The 19,530-nt window shown below is 36.8% G+C and overlaps 2 protein-coding genes across 2 annotated transcripts in view; both read right to left on the minus strand.

The window, feature by feature from the left end:
- Window positions 1–6,433, minus strand: part of arhgap46a (Rho GTPase activating protein 46a) — a 33,214-nt gene extending 26,781 nt beyond the window's left edge. The window contains exon 1 of the mRNA XM_084100558.1: window positions 6,264–6,433. Within this exon, the coding sequence (XP_083956684.1) occupies window positions 6,264–6,277 (14 nt within the window). The 5' untranslated portion in view covers window positions 6,278–6,433. The remainder of the gene's footprint in view (window positions 1–6,263) is intronic.
- A 594-nt stretch (window positions 6,434–7,027) lies between these two features.
- The window catches only part of sulf2a (sulfatase 2a), a 33,946-nt gene continuing 21,443 nt past the window's right edge, over window positions 7,028–19,530 (minus strand). Inside the window, exons 3-22 of the mRNA XM_084101665.1 lie at window positions 18,002–18,241; window positions 17,354–17,593; window positions 17,097–17,248; window positions 16,039–16,208; window positions 15,006–15,156; window positions 13,608–13,783; window positions 13,396–13,524; window positions 13,252–13,317; window positions 12,882–13,005; window positions 12,582–12,780; window positions 11,405–11,648; window positions 11,205–11,301; window positions 10,627–10,721; window positions 10,478–10,537; window positions 10,186–10,355; window positions 9,937–10,079; window positions 9,726–9,834; window positions 9,583–9,616; window positions 8,704–8,757; window positions 7,028–8,340 (exon numbers count right to left, since the gene is read on the minus strand). Coding sequence (XP_083957791.1) covers window positions 8,310–8,340; window positions 8,704–8,757; window positions 9,583–9,616; window positions 9,726–9,834; window positions 9,937–10,079; window positions 10,186–10,355; window positions 10,478–10,537; window positions 10,627–10,721; window positions 11,205–11,301; window positions 11,405–11,648; window positions 12,582–12,780; window positions 12,882–13,005; window positions 13,252–13,317; window positions 13,396–13,524; window positions 13,608–13,783; window positions 15,006–15,156; window positions 16,039–16,208; window positions 17,097–17,248; window positions 17,354–17,593; window positions 18,002–18,182 — 2,625 coding nt within the window. The 5' untranslated portion in view covers window positions 18,183–18,241 and the 3' untranslated portion in view covers window positions 7,028–8,309. The remainder of the gene's footprint in view (window positions 8,341–8,703; window positions 8,758–9,582; window positions 9,617–9,725; window positions 9,835–9,936; window positions 10,080–10,185; window positions 10,356–10,477; window positions 10,538–10,626; window positions 10,722–11,204; window positions 11,302–11,404; window positions 11,649–12,581; window positions 12,781–12,881; window positions 13,006–13,251; window positions 13,318–13,395; window positions 13,525–13,607; window positions 13,784–15,005; window positions 15,157–16,038; window positions 16,209–17,096; window positions 17,249–17,353; window positions 17,594–18,001; window positions 18,242–19,530) is intronic.

Consider the following 19,530-nt stretch of genomic DNA (forward strand, 5'->3'; position numbering starts at 1 on the left):
TCATGTCTCATGAAATCGCTCTATCAGTTTCAACCGTGAAAAGACTTCAGTAAAACAGCTTGTAAACAATATGCCCCGTAACATTATATCTACCTCAGAAAAGCCATTCAAAACTAGTTAGTCAGCTAGAAAAAAATAACTATAAAGTGTAGAATTTAGCTAAATATATGCACTATATTACATATCCATTATATTTGTACTTAACCTGTTGTCTACATGATGAGAAAGAATGGAAGGAGCTAAAAATAAAATTCAACATAATTTACTGCCTATTTATTTTCTCATAGGAGTCAATGGCTCCTTCATTTAATTTTTTTGTTTTGTTTTTCTGGAGCCCTGTGCAGGTTGCTTTTGCTCATTTTGAAGAGGGCAAATGACTAGAGCGGACCAGGCCTCCATCAGCAGAGGTCATAGTACAGCTGCTCCCGTCCATTTCACTTTTATTCTGCCTGGCTTTACGGACCAAGACCAACGCTGGCTTCATTTATCTTTGTGGGTAACATGTCAGTACTGATATAGCTGGCCGTGTGTTAACAGATTGGTTACAGGAAAGCATTGTGATAGATGGCTGAAAGCCAGCAAAAGAAGAGAAAAATAAGGTTAAACAGACACACTTCATTCATACACAACAGGACATGGTGTTGTCAGAGTTTCCTACACAAGAACGAATGTGAAAGCAAAAAACAGAAATAACTTGTTTGTATGCGTTTACATTAAAAGCGATTTAAACCTACAGGCACAGGGCCTTCGATTGGATTAGACATAAGAAAATAAGCCTATCCCTATCAAAACCAGAGCCTCAGCATTATCTTATTGGGGTCCTCTTATGAATACTGTCAACTCAAGCTAGAGTTAAAAACCACAATAAATACAATCACAGTAATCTGTTTGAATATTATGTTTCTAATTTATTTTATTACACATTTAAGTTTTTATTTTATTACAAATAATCATATTTGGATTTCTTAAAAAAAAGTCTATTCATTTTTGGACTGGATTTGGTCAAGTACACACTGCAGCTAAATACAGATCTCACTCTTGTTGATTATTTACGGAAGTGACAATCACATTCAACAACCAAATTAACATAAAATAAAAAAACGATCAGATCCGATTTGAACAACTAGTTGGTAATATAATGACGTCACTCTTTTTTGAACGCTGACAGCTTGTCAAGAGGTGCGGTGTTAGAAAACCACAGAAACAGATACATCTATGTCATGAGATGCCAAAATTTTCCTTTAAACTTCTTTCTAGTTAAACAGCTGACTTCTCTCTGGTGATGGACACTAGTCTTCTCCAATGTTGTTTATTTGACTTAGTATCATGTCATTTTGCTTCCAAACTAAATTTCTGTTGTTAAGGATCCTCAGATATTTTTATTGGAAAACAAGAAAATTATTTGTTAGATTTTTAAATATGAGCATATGGCTAATGTCTCTTGCTTTTCCTGAGATGATGATAACTAAAGCAGATAGTACTTAAGCGTTGTGGTTCAACGAAGGAGGGCATCAAACTGTCTAGCCAAATTGTAGAAAGTCAGTATCATATGCATGACAATATGTGAGAATTCCACCCATTACTAATGGATAATGGGGTCATGACAATGGAGAGCATTGTTAGCACAACCATCAGCCTCTATTCATTTGGAACAACCCCCTTTACAATTAAAGCTCTCACGGCACTGGTGGCCAATCAGAACACGAGTCGTGCCTCAGCGGGGGTGTGTGGCTTTGGGGTAAGGATAAGGGGTCTGAGATGCTGAACTACATCCCCCTTCCGAGAATTCTTTCTATATAAAGCAAGAAAAGTTGACCTCTTTGGGATGATGCACTGCCTGCCTGTATATGTTATATGGCTGTTTTTGTCCGCACTGCTGCTGAACTACTTCCTGTCTCAACGGACAGTGCTGCCGGAAATTTCTACTCTGGGCGGGAAGTCTGTAACTGCCAAACAGCAACTGTGTTAGCAAAACAATAAATCTTCTTTCTAGAGAGGACAAATCTGACAAGCCCACTGTGTGCAGGCCTGCACACCCACAACCCCAAAGGCCTTATTCAGGACAAACGAGCACACTGACAGCAACAGTGAGATGTGAACGGACATGTGTGAGGGGCTAAGACACACAGAATAGCAAAGTAGATGTGTGCTCAAATACAGATTCGCTTGTCTACTACCAGCTGTCAGCGTCAGTATTAAAACTTCTTTCGAATGAACATCTCATTTTGATATACAGAAACAACTGTAAAGATTTAGCAAGATAAAAAGATTAACTGTTCCCTGAGCTGACCTTCCGTGCTGAACATAATGATTTTATCATAACGCGAGTCAGACGGGCAACAAGTTAAAGTCTTTCTTTTAGTGTTTAAAAGTATCAAATTCAACGCATCAAATTTCCTCTCAGGTCAGGCTGAGTGACTGGGTGGGAGCAGGGTCAGAGGTCACCTAACCACCTCAAAGGACGACGTTGTCAAAGCGAGCTCCTAGGAGATGGGAATTGGGAGCCCCGAATGCCCAACTAACTAGTTGTTAAAGGATTAGTTCACTCCAGAATTAAAATTTCCTGATAATTTACTCACACCCTTGTCATCCAAGATGTTCATGTCTTTCTTTCTTCAGTCGAAAAGAAATTAAGGTTTTTGAGGAAAATATTCCAGGATTTTTCTCCATATAGTGGACTTTAACTGGGACCAACAGGTTGAGATGCGCGTCCACGACTTCACGCATTACGTAATCACGTTGGAAAGGTCACGTGTGATGTAGGCGGAAGGCAGTACAGTACTTCGCTACAGTAAATGTATGAATTTACTGGCATGACCACCAACTGGACTAAATAATGTGTAAAGTCGTGGACGCGCAACGCAGAGCTAGTGCAAGACGAGCATTTCTGGTTAAAAAGTATAGAAATTAAAATAGTATATCACAGATTCATGGAATCTTTCCAATGGATCCAGAGGTATGTTTATTAGGCAATTTTAACAACTCTAACCTCCGAAACAGACAGGCTATTAAGCTTACTGAAATGTTGTTAATAATAGCTAAAAAATGTATTGCTTTGAAATGGAAAGCAGACACTGATGTGCCTATTGGAATGTGGTTGTCGGAGATTTGCAGCTGTGTACCCTTAGAGAAGATCACATATTCAATGAGAAACAAGGGTGAATTATTTTATAAAATCTGGAAACCCTTTTTGAATTATATAAATATAGTACATGTCTTGATTTCATAGTTAACTGTAGTTAACTAGTTAACATAGTTACACTGTCTTACATTGTATCTCCATTTGTATTATTATTATTATTATTTTTTATTATTATTATTTGTATTTATTTTTTTATTTTTTTTTTTTTATTTTTTCTTCTCTTTGTTGTGGTTTTTGTTGTTACTGTTGCTTCATTTGTGTTTTGTCGGATGTTTGTTATTGTATTTGAAAAAAGTTAAATAAAATTTTCAAAAAAAAGAAATTAAATAAATAAAAAATAGAAAATGACAGATCGTTTCACTAGATAAGACCCTTATTCCTCGGCTGGGATCGTGTAGACCCCTTTGGAGCTGCACTGAAACTGCAATTTGGACCTTCAACCCGTTGGTCCTCGTTGAAGTCCATTATGGAGAAAAATCATGGAATGTTTTCCTCAAAAACCTTAATATCTTTTCGACTAAAGAAAGAAAGACATGAACATCTTGGATGACATGGGGGTGAGTAAATGATCAGGAAATTTTAATTCTGGAGTGAACTAATCCTTTAATGTTTGTTTCAGAGCTTAGTAGGGAGTAAGTAAGGACAGGTTAAAAATAATGCTTTGGAGTTTTGGAGAAGATTAGCATATTAACAGTACACATTGTCAAGGTGGAGTCAACAGCTGTATTATAAGTGCCCCATCCTGAACAAACAGGAATTAATACCAGTAAAACAATTAAGATAACAACACTAATATAAAAGTGTTTCACAAGGCTATGATCAAATAATGCAGTGATAAAATAATGTCCAACTGTTAGGCTATTGGTTGGCTCAGTAATGTTGGCCCATAAAATCCAAAGCATGTATTTTGGACTAAACCACTCAATTCATATGGATTCGTTTTACGATCTCTTAATCCGTCAATGTCTTTGCCAGAGCAAAAAAAAAACTATGAAGATGAAAAAACAAAAACAAACCTGGAATAGAAAAGCAACTTATTGGCGCGCGAGACATGGCCTCAGGCTGAGCACTGGAGATGGGTGCTTTTCACATTGAGCTCAAAGGTCTTGTTAAAACACTGGTGCTAAACTGCTGTCACAATGCTATGTCCTCCCTTTGTCTGCACACTATTGTGTACCAGATATGCAAACAGGGGAAAACATCCTATTGTAAGATCTCATTCTGAATCAAAGATAAGCCTCAGCCTGTCAAAACATACATTTACACTCACTAGCTGGAACAGACCATAAGAGTGTGTCCATTAACTTCAGTCAGTGGTCTTATCATATTAGAGTTTCTTCAAAATGGTGCAAAACTACAACACATCTGAAGAATTTTAAAACAAGCTTCAAACTTGAGCTTCATAGAGACATGGAAATGTTAAAAGCGTCAAGTGTCCAATGTCATGCCCCTGCTCAGCTTCTGAACAGGGAACTCGGATTGAAGAAACAGAGAGCCATCAATACAACGGCTGATCAAAGCTCGGTAGTGTTACATCAAACAGTGCTCACTCACAGAAGTCTTTCAATCACCTCTTTTCATCTATTTACACTTCAGCATCTGTGTCATAATCAAGCTCAGGGTGGAAAAAGAGGTTAGACTACATTTTAATTGAATGAATTTAATTAATTCGTACATCTGTAACCCTGCACTAAACAGATGCTGTGTGTTTTTCTGGCAGTGCAGCACCAACTAAAGCAACATGCGTCCACAGCTCACATTATGTGACTTCAATGCTTCTAACCACAGTAAAGGCGACAGAAGGTATTGTGGGATATCAAAGAGGGTTCTGGTGGTTTCCTGTAACCATCAGCCGATATTAGGAATTAAACCACATTCAATATCTGATACAAGACTGATTCTTGAATACTGGAACAAAACAGTTAAAACTAATTATAGTTTACATATCAAGGAATTATTGTGATTCAACATGTTCTTCCATTTTCTCTCAAAATGTGCATTTGTCATTTGTCAGATTTAAAAAAAAGAAAAAGAATGTGCCATTATGCCATATATATTTATTATTAAAAAACCCTGACAAATCTAGCAGTTCAATTAATGAATAAATAGAGTGTACGGATGCTTCTTATTTTAAGCTCCATCTATTGAATTGTCACCAAGCCATCATTTGGTGTATTAAATGCACTAATATTTTTTTTTCTTCCTGTAGCATTTTTGTATGCTTAAAATTTAAATTCAATTAAATTTAAATTTATCTTAAAATTATGGGGAAAATTGAAGTCTTAATTAGAGAAATTAGCTAATAATTAAAAATAATGTTTATGTATGATGAGTGTAAATATCATGATTGTGACAGAAAACAATATATAAGTGCAGTTAATTATATACATCTCACAAGAGCTTGTGATGTTGTTGAACTCAAATGTGAAATATGGAAAGATCTTCAGGAAAAAAGATCTGACTTTAATACTGCCTGATTTTATTTATTTAGCCTATTTTAATAAATAAATAATAGACCAAAAGTAAGGACACAGTTGTAAAACATTAAAAGAAGGCAACCAACTACATACTACATACATAATGGCGGGTAAAGTTGTGAAACCTATTTTGTTCCGTGTCTCAAGATCAGTGAACAGAACTGTAGTTTATCATTTTTACTATCAGATGAGATCAGTCTGAGATTACAGTAAGAGGAACACTAAGTTAGTCAAAACAGCCAATGATCTGTGACTGAGCTATGTCTATAGTGAAGTCGGTTCAAATCAAATCAGTTCAAATACACATGGCCGAAACACAGTTGGCTTCCGGCAGTGATGCTGATTTAATGACACGACTGAACAAACGACAGCAGCAAACTGAACAAAATATCACATTTGACTGACTCCTCGTGAGTCGTGGGAAAATCATCTCTTCATTCACACAATCTCCATATTTTCCTTCATACTGATTTATAGCCGACATCTTAAGCAAATTGAGTGGTATTTATAGTTTCCTAGTGAGTAATAGTTAATTTACAGATCTAAAACTAGTTGAGGGGCTAACGTAAGTTACAAGAAAGACACCGCGCTAACTTCTCGTGTCAAAACTTGATTAATTTTCCAAAAGAAAGATTCAAACTTACCTTTTCCCAGCCATTTCTACTCACATTGTACGGTTAAACCACAAAAAAAGTATAAAAGGATAGCGTAAAGACGACAAAAGTGTATCTCCTCGGTCTGTCGGACGTCCTGCGCGAGGGCTTCGTGATATGTTCAGAGTCCTGAATGCTCGCGCGCGTGAGCTGGCTGGTCTGGATAGCTGGGGGGTGTCTCGTGAGCACCTCTCTCTCTCTCTCTCTCTCTCTCTCTCTCTCTCTCTCTCTCTCCACCCCCTACACACAGATACTGCAACTCCAGTTTACCTGTACTGGCTGCCATGGAGTAAATGTGACGCCCAAAAAGTTTAGTAAAACCAACTACATGTGGTGGAGAGTTTTTGTGTTGGTTTATACTGCACAACAGGTGCAAGTTCAGGTGGAGTTGGATTCATATATTTGATTGCCTGAAGGGATTTAAAGTATATCGGATTATTCAGAAAGCGCCACCTGCTGGCGAATAAGGCAACACAACGGAGCACAAAATGTCTCTCAGTAATGATATCCTTCTGAAAAAGCACCATAAATGTAGAATATTTAGGTTAAGGCTGCTCTATCTGGTCTCAAAGCCTGGTTTTAGTTTATTTTTTTAATGGTTTCCCATCCTGGCTCAAATGGGTTTCAGCTGAAGTAGCTGATCAGCCACATGGTCTATAGGTAAACACAAACCACCGAAACTAACAGCAGGGAAAACAACCAAGACCAGCAAACCAGCTTAGACTGGGTGACAAAAACAAGATGAGAGACATGGACCCACATACATATCTTTTATAAGTAAAACATCAAATTTTGAATATTCATAGAAGGCAAAAAAAATAAAACAACAGAAAAACTGAGCTGGTTTAAATGGTCTCTCAGTTTGGATAAATTCTTCGGATGGCCTCGCAGTCCGATGAGCTTAAAAGTGCCCAAAACCCCTGCAAACAAAAACTAGCCAACAGACAAACATGAGAGACCAAGACCAGTAAATTAGTTTTAGACTGGTTTTAGTTGTTTCTTTCTAAAACAAAAATATTTAGGGAATATGAAAAAGGCGTAAACCTGGGTATTTAACACTTTATTCACCAACTACTATACCTTCATTGCTTTCCATATTTCAAGCCAATGGAAAACAGCGAAAAGGGAAGGAATTGGTTTGTGATGACACCTACACAGATATTTGAATTTAACTATTATAACACATCATTACTCCAACACTGTTTAGTATGTTATTCATAAGTGCATTCAGATAAACATGAAACATTTGTTAGACTGAGGGTGCTCTCTTTTCAGAACAGTCACGAAGAGAAACTCCCATATGTTCAGTCTGGTAAAAATATACTAATATTTACATTAATTGCACATACATTCAAATACATATTATGCAGCATTCAGTTCCAAGGGTTAACTTACAGTAGCACCATGTTTCAAAAAGCAACATTTCCATGAACGGAATCACATAAGTTGGTGACATTATTATTATATAGCACAACATGTGTAAAGTATCATGACGTTTCCTTGGGATTTTCAGTTTGAGAGTAATATTACAATATCCACAGCAGCAACGAAGTCAGAGCACGTCGGCCCTGTATTTAACACAGTATCAGAGTCCCACATCACAGTCTTACAGGAATAATAAAGGAGTAGTGTGTTTATAGACGACAAGTTTATATCTCAGTGATGAGCCATGTGAGTTTTCTTGTCTTATGAGAAGAGTGAAGGTGACTGATCTTAGCCACGAAATGTTAGGTGCTGAGTTGGATAGAGATTGGCTCATTAAAAAAAAAAAATCCATCAAAGTCCCTTATGGCAAAAAGTTTCCATGGTAGAAGTCTTTCATTAAAAAGTTCCCAAAAATGTAGTGAATCAAAAACTGTAAATAGAAAAATGCATTGAGAGAGAAAATGAGATGGCCACACTGATATGACTCTCTCCGAATCCACACTTCATAATAGCTGGACGTTTGCAGAGTTTACTCGCTGTCCTCGGGTCAGGAGTTCATCGGTTCACATTCCTCACCTCTGTGCATCCTTCACAGTGGATAGTAGTGATAAACTAACCTACCCATCCTTCCCAAATTTGGCCCCTGTGTAAACAGACAATAAAAAAATCTTAGTTCTGATTACAGGAGTCTAGGTTTGAGCAAAGTAAGAACAACATAAAGACAAAAGAAAGTCATGTACAAAACGAGGATGATGTGTAATTATGGCAGTGGGGCGGTCTGCACCACTCTGTACTTTGTTAACACACTTTTTCTTATCAGTAATAAAGGACTCTTGTCATCACGTGTGCATCTAAAGGAATGTCCGGAGAATTGAAAAGCTGCTCATGCAGCGAGGGACAGCATGCACATACACTGTATGACAGAGGGAGGAGGACTACTGAGGATTAGTGCTGATAACTGGCTGGCTGAATTATATTAAGCAGATGGTGTGTACAACAAACTCACATTGATTTGGAGGATGGTTTCTTCACTTTTGGCCTCTTTCGACGATGAAGGGGCCTGAAGCATGTGGAGAACACACACACACACACACACACACACACACACACACACACACACACGTTGGGTTTTCATTTTTTATGGGGACTTTCCATAGACAATAACTTTTATATTGTATAAAGTGTATGTTCTATCCCCTAACCCTCTCTACCCCTATAAAAAAAACAAACAAAAAAAAAAAACATGCAATTTTACATATGCAATTTTACACCTGTGTGTGGCACCCCATGCCAGCAAACATACATAACAAAGATAGGACATTATTTATTTCCCAAGATCCGGATCTGTTAAAGCCTTTATAACTAACTTTATAACTAATTAATAAATATTATAGAGTATATAATCATTCTTTGAAGTATCTTATGCTCACCAAGGCTGCATTTAATTGATCAAAAAATAAGTAAAAACAATAAATATTATTACAATTTAAAATAAATGTAATTTTTTTTGTTATAAAAAGTCATTTATTCAAATGATTGCAAAGTTGAATTTTCAGTATCATTACTTCAGTCTTCATTGTCACATGATCCTTCAGAAATCATGCTAATGATCTAAAAGATTTGGTGCTCAAGAAACATTTCCTATTATTTATCAATGTTGAAAACGGTTGTGCTGCTTAAATTTTTTTGGGAACCGTGATACATTTTTTCAGGATTCTTTGATAATATTTAATATAATATTTTTCAGCAGACATATTGATCAAAAGATAACATTTAAAATGTTACAAAATATTTCTATTTCAAATATATACAGAATAAAATATCTAAACATATTAATAATATATTTTTTTTTAATCAGCCATAAAATATAAGAATGAAGCCATACCTATAATCGTACAAAGAGTTTCTTTCTTTACCACCTGTAAGAGATATGATGAGTTTCTTGGTTACAAATTGTATATTTATTGGTATTATGTTGAAATGCAAAATCAAAGCAAAGATTTTCATCAAACACGTGGCATGACTCACCTGTCTCCTGATTGCACTCTTTGTGACCTTTGCAGCTGCGCAGTTTCATGAGCTCCTGGTGCATGTGATTCACCGCATCACGATCAAGCGTGCTCACGCCATTTACCAGCTGCACACAGCAAAAAAACAGCAGTGGAAATTATGGGGGTTCCCTTGACAAATTTTATTAAATTACAAAAATGGTAAAGGAGATAAAAAGATAAAGATCTACCTGATAAGGATCTGTTTTAAGATCAAAATACTCCAGGAAGCCAGTGGCAAACTCACAAAATAGGAAGTTGTGCGTCTCATTGATAGTCCTCAGACACCAGTAAGTGTTATTGTTGGCACTCGTGCAAGCACAAAACGTCCCCACTGACAACACAAAAAGATCATTTAAGTGAAATTATATAATTATTTAACTATTAAGTAAAAGTTTTGTGGCATTAAAAAACAACTAGAGTGATGTGCTATGCGGTACTTGTCCAGAAGGGGGCGGTCTGCCAGTGTTGGTTGTCATGTGTGAAGCAGGTGAGGCCAGGCATGCTGCAAGTGTCATTATTCCGGAGGCGCTTCAGGAGCTTCCTCAGCTTCTTCCTGCGTTTCTGCTCTTTCATCAGCCACTGTTTCTTATCTTTGGAGGTCATTCCACTTAGATTAAAAGAACAGATGTCTTTACTACCAACTGTCCAAGTGTATGTTAGTTAGATTAGAACATTAGGCATTAATGTGCCTTCCTTGAAGTTAATGACAGATGATGAATGAAAACCTACTTGACAGAATGTATCCTCCCTGATTTGAGTTTGAACAGTGCTCTATTGTTGTACTGATACCTTTAAAGCAAATATTACATGATTATGTCTATTGTGTGAAAAAGATTAAGCCAACACTTAAGCAGTTAATTGAAGTATGAAAAGCTTACGTGTTTTGGTTGCATTCACACTCTTTTGGTCGAACCTGCTTTAGATGCCCTTTGACCTCTCTGAGGTTCTTTATTTTGGTCTGCAAAGTCTCAATCTACATAAAGAGCAAACAGTGGTTAAAAGTAAAACCTAACCCAGCTAACTAAAATATGTTCTAAGAAGGTTTTGTTCTGGAAACGTGTTCTGAATGTTCAAAATGTCTTGGTTAAAAAAAATTCTTGGTTATACAAATGTTAAGGGAACATTCCATTTTATAAGTTTGCAAACATTATGGGAATGTTACTTTTGAATGTTCTCTGAAAATTCTGAAACAAGTGGTAACATTTTTAAAAAACGTTTCAACAAAAAAGTTCCATGAATGATGTATAAAAACGTAGTTGTGCTGTTTTGAGAAAATTATTAAAGACCAGATAACTTTAAATATACATTCTATTAACATTACTGGAAGAACATTTGTTCATAACTTTGAGAACATCTCGTCTGAACGTTCATGTTAGTTGGGAATGTAGTAAATTTAAGCATTATTTTGGTTTGTTTTTATTTAGGTTGTATTAGAACAATTTAACCATGATCTTACCTCATGCTCAATGTGTAATTTGTGATCTTTCCATGCTTGTAGAGATTTATATAATCCACCATCACACCTGACTGTGTCATTCATCAGAATTGAGCATCTGAACAAAAAAGAAAAGTTTTACAAAATTGAAACCACAGATTTGTTCACTGTTTTTTACTGCCACTAGCTGTTATCATCCACAGTAACTGACTGTAATGAACCTGTAGGTGACTTTAAGAGCAGCAGGTGGCGTGAGGGTGTTGAAGTTGTTGTCTGCGGGTCCCATTCCGCTGTATTCTTCATTCTCTCCATACACTGCCTGCTTTCTGCCTAGCATAAGGCTGGTGTTCAGGTTGACGGGCTGGTAGCCCTTCTCCAGGTCCAGAGTGAACACATCTGAGTCCAAGTGATACGTGACAGAGCGGGCCCAACGATTTCGTGGCAAACTCTTCTTGGTCTTCAACTCTGGAATATTGTATATGGACTTTGTTACAGATACAGGTATATTATTGCTTAAACTACTATCATTCTATGTCATGGTCTAATTTCATCTTGTATATGAACATGATTCCTAAAAATGAGAGGAACTGGTATATTTTTGTCCTTTTTGGAGTTTGACAGTATAAATCAACATCCAATTCATCCAATGCATTTTTTTGCATGGAAAAGAGCAATTCAGACATTCTGCAAACTATCTCGTTTTTGTTCCAAGAATAAGGAAATAATGCAGATTTGGTATGACATGAAGGTGGGCAATTTGTGTCAACATTTAAATTTTGTATACGGTTTTGATGTGCATAATTATCCGGTTAGCCCTTTTTGGCTGATGCCACTCTGGCTGCAAAAAGCATGTTTCTTCATAGGCTGCCATTTAAAATTAGCCATGTTTCCTGGCTTATTTTATTTTTGCTATATAATTTTGCTACATACAAATATCTGAAATTTTTCATTATTTTATAGTAGATGTTTACTAGGTCCATTTTTTGGGGATCTTAAAAGTGTAAAATACCTTTTCCTTATTTTCGCAAATTTTAAACTTCACACTTCCAAAGAGTTCCGAGCAACTGATACATTATAACTGCCTCATGAGTGGGACTGGGAATGCTAACAAACAGCTTTTTCCAGGCCTCCTTGGAACTAACCCCATTAATATTAATAATTTAAAATTGTGATTCAAATATTCTGAATTGAATAGACGAGAGAGGAGAGAGAGAGGAGGGCAGGATCAGCAAAGGACCTTGAGCCAGGACATACACTCAAAAGCTGCGCTATATGTCAACAATGCTGTGGCTCCAAAATACACAATTATTATTAGTCTTTTCCATTAAAAAAAGACTCCTAACCACTTAGCAAGCAAGAACACCTGGACAAAATATGTAAAACTATACTGTAACACACTCTTTTTGGTGAGTGCCTTCTTCCTCTTGAGAGGCATGTTGGGTTCACAATCACAGTGGTCTGATGCGGAATGAGCTCCGCTGATCTCTCCCCTGTTGGCAGCCATCAGGCCCAGAGCACGAGGTGCATAGAGACCCGCCATCCCTTTACACTTATACAGCCTAGGCATTCCAGTGGAATCCTCAATACACTGCCACTTCTGCACAGAGGAGGAGTGGTTACTTAGAAAGCACTAGACAGATGGCAATCACTGGAAATGATCAAGGGAATATGCCATGGTAATTGAAAGTGAATATTTACCTGCCCTGGTTGCTCACAGGGCGTCTGGTACTCAGCTCTTTGACACAGGTCTCTGACCCGCTGAAACTTTGGCAGCGAATTCTGTTCCACCTCTTTGCCATCTGCTAGCTTATGCAGAGGCTTCCTGTAGATCGGAAAGAGATCACATCAGGTTGCCACTAAAAAACAGCAAAGAATTAGATACAGCCCCTATTCGAAATTTGTAGATGTGTCCGATGTCAGTGTGCCATCTGGTGCCTCTCTAATGGAGTCGTGTCTAATCAATTTCTGGGGTTACAAATCTTTTTCAGAGCGATACAGTGTAAGAGTTTGTGATATGGAGTTCAATTAAAAATGCATGGGTTCATCTGGCCTGATCAAATGTACTCACCCCCTCTCTACCAGGAATGAATCCCTCCACACTTTCACCTTCTTGTAAGAATGAAACCTGGTAAAACTGGAAGAATATAATGAGGAAAAAGGCTGTGTTTTTAAATTTTAAGCATGAAATGTTTATCTTGGTGTATTTTAGCACCTGTTGACAGGTTGTTCTGTTTCCAACAGCTTGAGGATGGATTTGCCATCCATCTCCAGTGGAATATCCACTCCGGCCATGTCCAGCAAGGTAGGGGCTAGGTCAACATTCAGGACTATGTGAGGATTACTGCAGGAGATCACAAACTTAGAATCAACGTGTTATTTTTAGTATTTTGCAGTAAAGTTGCGAGCTTAATATCTTTGACTCACATGCCACCTGCCTCCACATTCGGCCCTCTCAGGTAGAAGGGGATTCGAATGTCAAAATCATATGGCATTGATTTGCCCTTCACCAAGCCAAACTGGCCAATGTGATAGCCATGATCAGACATGTAAATGATGTAGGTGTTATCAAGCTCCCCAGTTTCCACCAACATATTGTAAACCTGTGGGGGGGAAATAGTAAACAGCATGTTACAACTTCTAGGCTAGTTACACATGTCCATTTCTAAATTTTTCTGTACATTTCAGAGGCATCTCTCATAATGTTTTAGATGCTGATATGCCTCACCAATCACGTGGGTTTACACGTACAAGGTCTTGGGCTTAGTTCACTAGAAAGAAGATTCTGGTTTTGCTAGTTATTCTAGTAAACTAACAAATATTATTGCTTTCATAAAACAGTTTTATAAACAAGATGTAAATATTGTGTAACTTACACTGGCATTCAAAAGTTTGGGGTAGGTTTTATTAATGTATTTGAAAAGTTTCTTAAGCATTTATTCAATCAAAAATACAGTAAAAACAGTAATATTGTGAAATATTAATACAATTTTAAATATTTTTTTCATTAGTAGTTTTCTATTCAATCATTTTCTTTTCTTGAATAGCTTTCAATTTTAATATATTTTAAAGCGTAATTTATTCATGTGATGGCAAAGCTGAATTTTCAGCATCATTACTCTAGTCTTCAGTCACATGATTCTAATATGCTGATTTGGTGCTCAAGAAACATTTCTTAATTATTATCAATGTTGAAAACAGTTGTGCTGCTCAATATTTTTGTGCAAACCTAAAATAAAATAGAAAATGTAATCACTTTTAATCAATGTAATGTGTTCTTTCTAAATAAAACTATACATCTCTTTAAAGAAAAGACTTACTGACCCCAACATTTTTAAAAGTTGCGTACACTTGACACAATATTGCCAGTTTCAGTTTGTCCATTTTTGCTCTACAATGGAAATAGTTTCAAACGAAGCCACAGAAGAACAATTGCGTATCTCAGAGCAATAAACAATAGTTGGCATGTCTTTCCTGAATCTGAATCTGTGTTTGGAATGAATCAGTTCAGTGAATGATTTACTGACTTACTCATAAACAGTGACTTCTTGGTTCATTCCTGAATGAATCAGTGTTTTTGAATGAATTATTAAAATTACTCACTCATTCAGTTAATTACTAGAGTAATGATGTAACCTGCAGAAGGAGTCAATGAAAAATTTGCTACTAACGGACAGACCGGCGGAGTGATAAAAACATATCAGTACTGTCAGCACTCTTATAACACCACAAAGACAAAAAAAAGAATATGTACAAGGATTGGAACTAACTTCTATGTAAAATATGATCTATGTGCTATATTGTAAGGTTATCATGATCTGTGACCTTCTCAACGCTGTCATCCACTGAAAGCAGGGTCTGCAGCCTTCTCCTCTGTAAAATATTGGTGAACTGCATGTGCACAGGCTTCATGGGTCCCGTGTAACGCAGGATCCAGTGCTTGTCTAGGTTGGGGGCGTGGTTGTAGCTTGGTGTTCTGAGTGGGACATTTTCAGAATTGTTAAAAGCTGTTTTCTGTGCCATTGGAAGAAATTACACATTTGTTATGAATAAAACGTAACATTTTTGGCAAGAAAATGTAGAGTCACAGTCCTACTTTTTGTGCATAACTTGAGTGTTCAAACGTCTGTTAATGGAGAAGATTTGTGTGTAATTCATTGTGTGCTGCTGGTGCTGAATAACATTGCTGAGAAATTTCATTGTGCTGAATTCTGAAGTCTTGTTTCATACTGTAAAGGCCAATACATTGTCTTCTTTTGGTTTGCACTGTTTGAGAAGATTTGATTTGCATAAAGTTGCATTGTACATTTCAGCTGCAGCTTGATGAATGAGCAATTAAAATGATAATTAAAAAAACAATAGTAAAATAACAGTGAACTTGTGATTGCACATGTGTTTAGATAAAATAGTATGCTAATTTAGTTTATGCACTAGCAATAGACTTTATACCTCTAATGGGACCTATGAATGAATACTGATGCAAATAATAAATCATGATATTATAATAATAGCACTCCATATCTCTCTTGAGCCTACCGTATGAACTCATTTGCCAGAAACAATTACTGTACACAGAATACATAATCAAACCTCTGTTCCTGCAATAAACCAAGAAAGTAAGTCATAAGAGGTGGTTCATTAAAAGTAGCTAATGTGTAATGAGAATAGTGGCTATAGTACTATACAATGAGCATTATTTATTAGGCTGTCGTATTTCAAATGGCATGAGAACATTTGACAAAGTGCTGGAGACTGAAAAATTTAAACCGAATGAGATTTATGAAGCTATATAACCTCATGCATACTGTGAATTCTCCTAGTGAGTGAGAGAGAGAAAGAAAGAGAAAGAGGGTCTTACATGTGTTGAGATGCATTGGGGAAGGCGCTGCTGTACTGAGGAGCTGCGTCCTCCGGCCCATGGGGGGCAGCGTGGCTCAGGACCATCATCACAGGCCTGTGCGGGTACATCCTCTTTGACATTCGGAAGTAGTTGATACTGTCATTTGTGATTACATCAGTGAGATAGTCCTGTAAAAGAAGTAATATTAAAAGGGAAATCTGTCCGATACAAGAAAGTATCAATATGTGTTTACTAAACACATACACTACTGTTCAAAAGTTTGGGGTCGGTAAGATTTTTTGAACGTTTTTGAAAGAAGTCAGGACATTTGAAAGGATTCCTTCATTCCTTCGTTTTTATTTCAAATGAAATATTTTTGTAACATTGTGAATGTCTTTACTGTCACATTTGATCAATTGAATGCATCCTTGCTGAATAAAAGTATAAATTTATTTTTAGAAAAAAAAAATATCTTACCGACTCCAAACTCTTGCACATTGGTGTATAATTTAATCCTAGATCATGTTTGTCTATTATTATGTTCAAAGATTCACCAATATTAAAACTTTGGCTGAGGCGATCATAAGATGCTAATAATTTTCAAGTTATGAGCAATAACTGATACATAGCCAATATTAATGTATGCTGTTTTGTCTATATAAACACTACTAACAACTAAAGTCAATCGTTTTAAACACTACAAGGGAATTTAGGGATATTGGAATGATATTCATTTTGCAATTTGCTAAAGATTTAAATACATGAATAATTTAATGACACTGTTAAAGACGATCTTTACATTAGCATCATATTGCGGCAAAGTTAATCTACAATAAATTTAAAAATAGAGGAAATTAGCATGTACAGTTAAATAATTCCCATCTTAACCCTCTAAAATTGTCCGTCAACCGATATGATACCAATACATTGTGCGTCCTTAAATATGTTGGGTAAATACTGTGAATGAGCTGAACCGATTTTTGAACAGTTTTACACTTGGTCTACTGTGTTGTATGTAGGAAAATTTCATAATACAATGTTCAGTCATGTTCTTTGAAAAAAAGACAGCGGACAACCTTCGGATACTCCGAGCCATGCTTTTCTCGGATCCCGTTCCGGCACAGTGTGTAGTTGTAGAAACGAGAGTTCTTCACCAGTGCTACCCATTCTCTCCAGCCAGGAGGCACATAAGAGCCATTATACTCATTCAGATACTTCCCAAAAAAGGCTGTAACAGAAATGGATTATTTTGAGATCTTAACTGAAAGAAATTTATGAACATAATTCAGTATTGCAAAAATACTGCATATACAGATCCATGCTGTCTACTAACCTGTCCTGTAGCCTGAATTGTTGAGGTGGACGGCAAAAGTGTGCGGTTCATGGTGGGCCTGCCAGGACGGTGATGAGCAGTTCTCGTTGTTGGTGTAGGTGTGGTGGTTGTGCACATATTTCCCAGTCAGGATGGAGGATCGAGAAGGGCAGCACATCGGAGTGGTGGCAAACGCATTGGAGAAGTGGGTGCCGCCCTGCATCATTATGCGCTTTGTTTTGTTCATGGCCTGCATGGAGCCTTTAGGGAAAAAACAGGCAATATATGTAGATTCGAAAAAGGGAGACAGAGCAAAAGAGATCCAGATTGTTTTATGTAACAGATGCTTGACCATAAATTTCCTCCCTAAAAGGGTTCGAGTGAAAAGCCTGAACAAAGACCAGCAGTGAGGCCATTATGTTGCCACTTCAGTGATTAAAGTGCCAAAAATCGAGTAGAAAAACAGCATGTTTGGCACAATTGACCTCAGCAGTTGGCCGATGCTACTGGAATGAATGTGTAAGATGCCCTTCTCCAGAGAATTTAAGTAATAATGACATAAATGTGAATCATACTCTGTATAAACTCATACTTGATGTCACACTGCGTGCAGATTCACAAACATAATATGCACCCACATACAGAGAGAAATGCAAATAGGCAACACACCGAGTTCAATGTCCTGGTCATCAGTAAGAATGAGAATGATGTTTGGACGAACGTTTCGTCGATCCCTCTGAAGACGAGACCTCAGCTTCTTGCCAGAGAGGTACATGGTTCCATCCGAGGGGCAGAGGAACGTCAGGATGAAGACAAGGAGAAGGGTGGCCGGTCTCCACCCAACTGCCATGACTTTAACCTGTCTTCCAGCTCCCACACTAGTTAGTAAGATCACTGTTTCTTCTCAACCTGGAGAACAAAACAAGAGTAACTGTAATTTATACAGGGCCCATTATCAAACATTTCCTATAAAACTTAAAATTGTCAGGTCCAGTTAATATTATAAAAACATAACTTTTCTGGTTCCACAAAAAATGGTATATTCAGAAGGAAGGAAGGAAGATTTTTTGCATTTAAAGTATTTGTGTTTTATAAAGTAAATAAGTGTTTGTTGTGCATTCTCTAACACGCACACACAGTTAGAAGATTTCTCAGAATAATGATTTTATTTTTATTTTTTTAGATATATAACATTAACTTGAACTGGCATTCATTGACAGTGGTGCTCACTGACAGTGGCGCGCACACACATACACACACACACTCCTCAAATGACCCTCCACTTCTACTCCTTTGGGCTTTTGGTCACCATGGGCAGAGTAACTGAAGAGCTCGTCCATATAAATGATCTTATTTATGATGCTTGGCATTAATTAATCATTAATGATGCATAGAGACCAACTCATTCCCCAAGTGTAACGATCGGATCAGTTGAACACATGGCAGCTGGTGTGGATGATAATGACAGCGGGCTACAGGCCAAAAGGAGTCAGAAAGAGGGTGAGTGATACGGGCCAAAGGTTAGAAGAGGAAAGGGTCATTATTAGAGAAGACAATAGGGTGTTGATGAATTGGAATAGGGAAGGTATGTGATACAAATTGGTTATGGAAATGCATGTTTAGATTGACCTCACAGCCAGGGTTGGGGCAATTTTTTATGCAGTAGAAAATGCTTTAGGGACTGTCATGAGGAATATGCAAATCATTATCGTAAAAGTCAACAAAAGACATGCAATTCATTAATATAATCTACAATGAATTTGCAATGACAATTCTGGAAATTAATAAATAATTGCATAAATACTTTACCAGTCTAACATTTCGAATAAACACTTGGCTAAATACATGAAAGTGCAGTAAATCTTTTAAAGTGTCCTAAAATATTGTTCTCAAATCACTTTTGTATTATCATTAATCATCAATATAATAATTGTGATTATCTTTTTAACTATTATCACGCAGTCCTACCATAGTCCTATCGTGGCCTTCATTTTTTCTTGCAGTTTGAAAGTTAATAAATCTATTTACTTTTCTATCCTAATTATGCACAATTATATTTATTTGCATTTTCATGTACAATTTGCTTTGTTTTCCCCTAATGTCCATGTCCCCATTATAACAGACCAATGGAGAACACAGATTTATTGAATATCAACTGAATTTGTTGACTTAAGGTGAATTTGCTGCCATATTCACAA

The sequence above is a fragment of the Abramis brama genome, assembly GCF_963993115.1.
Source record: "Abramis brama genome assembly, chromosome: 23".
NCBI lineage: Eukaryota > Metazoa > Chordata > Actinopteri > Cypriniformes > Leuciscidae > Abramis > Abramis brama.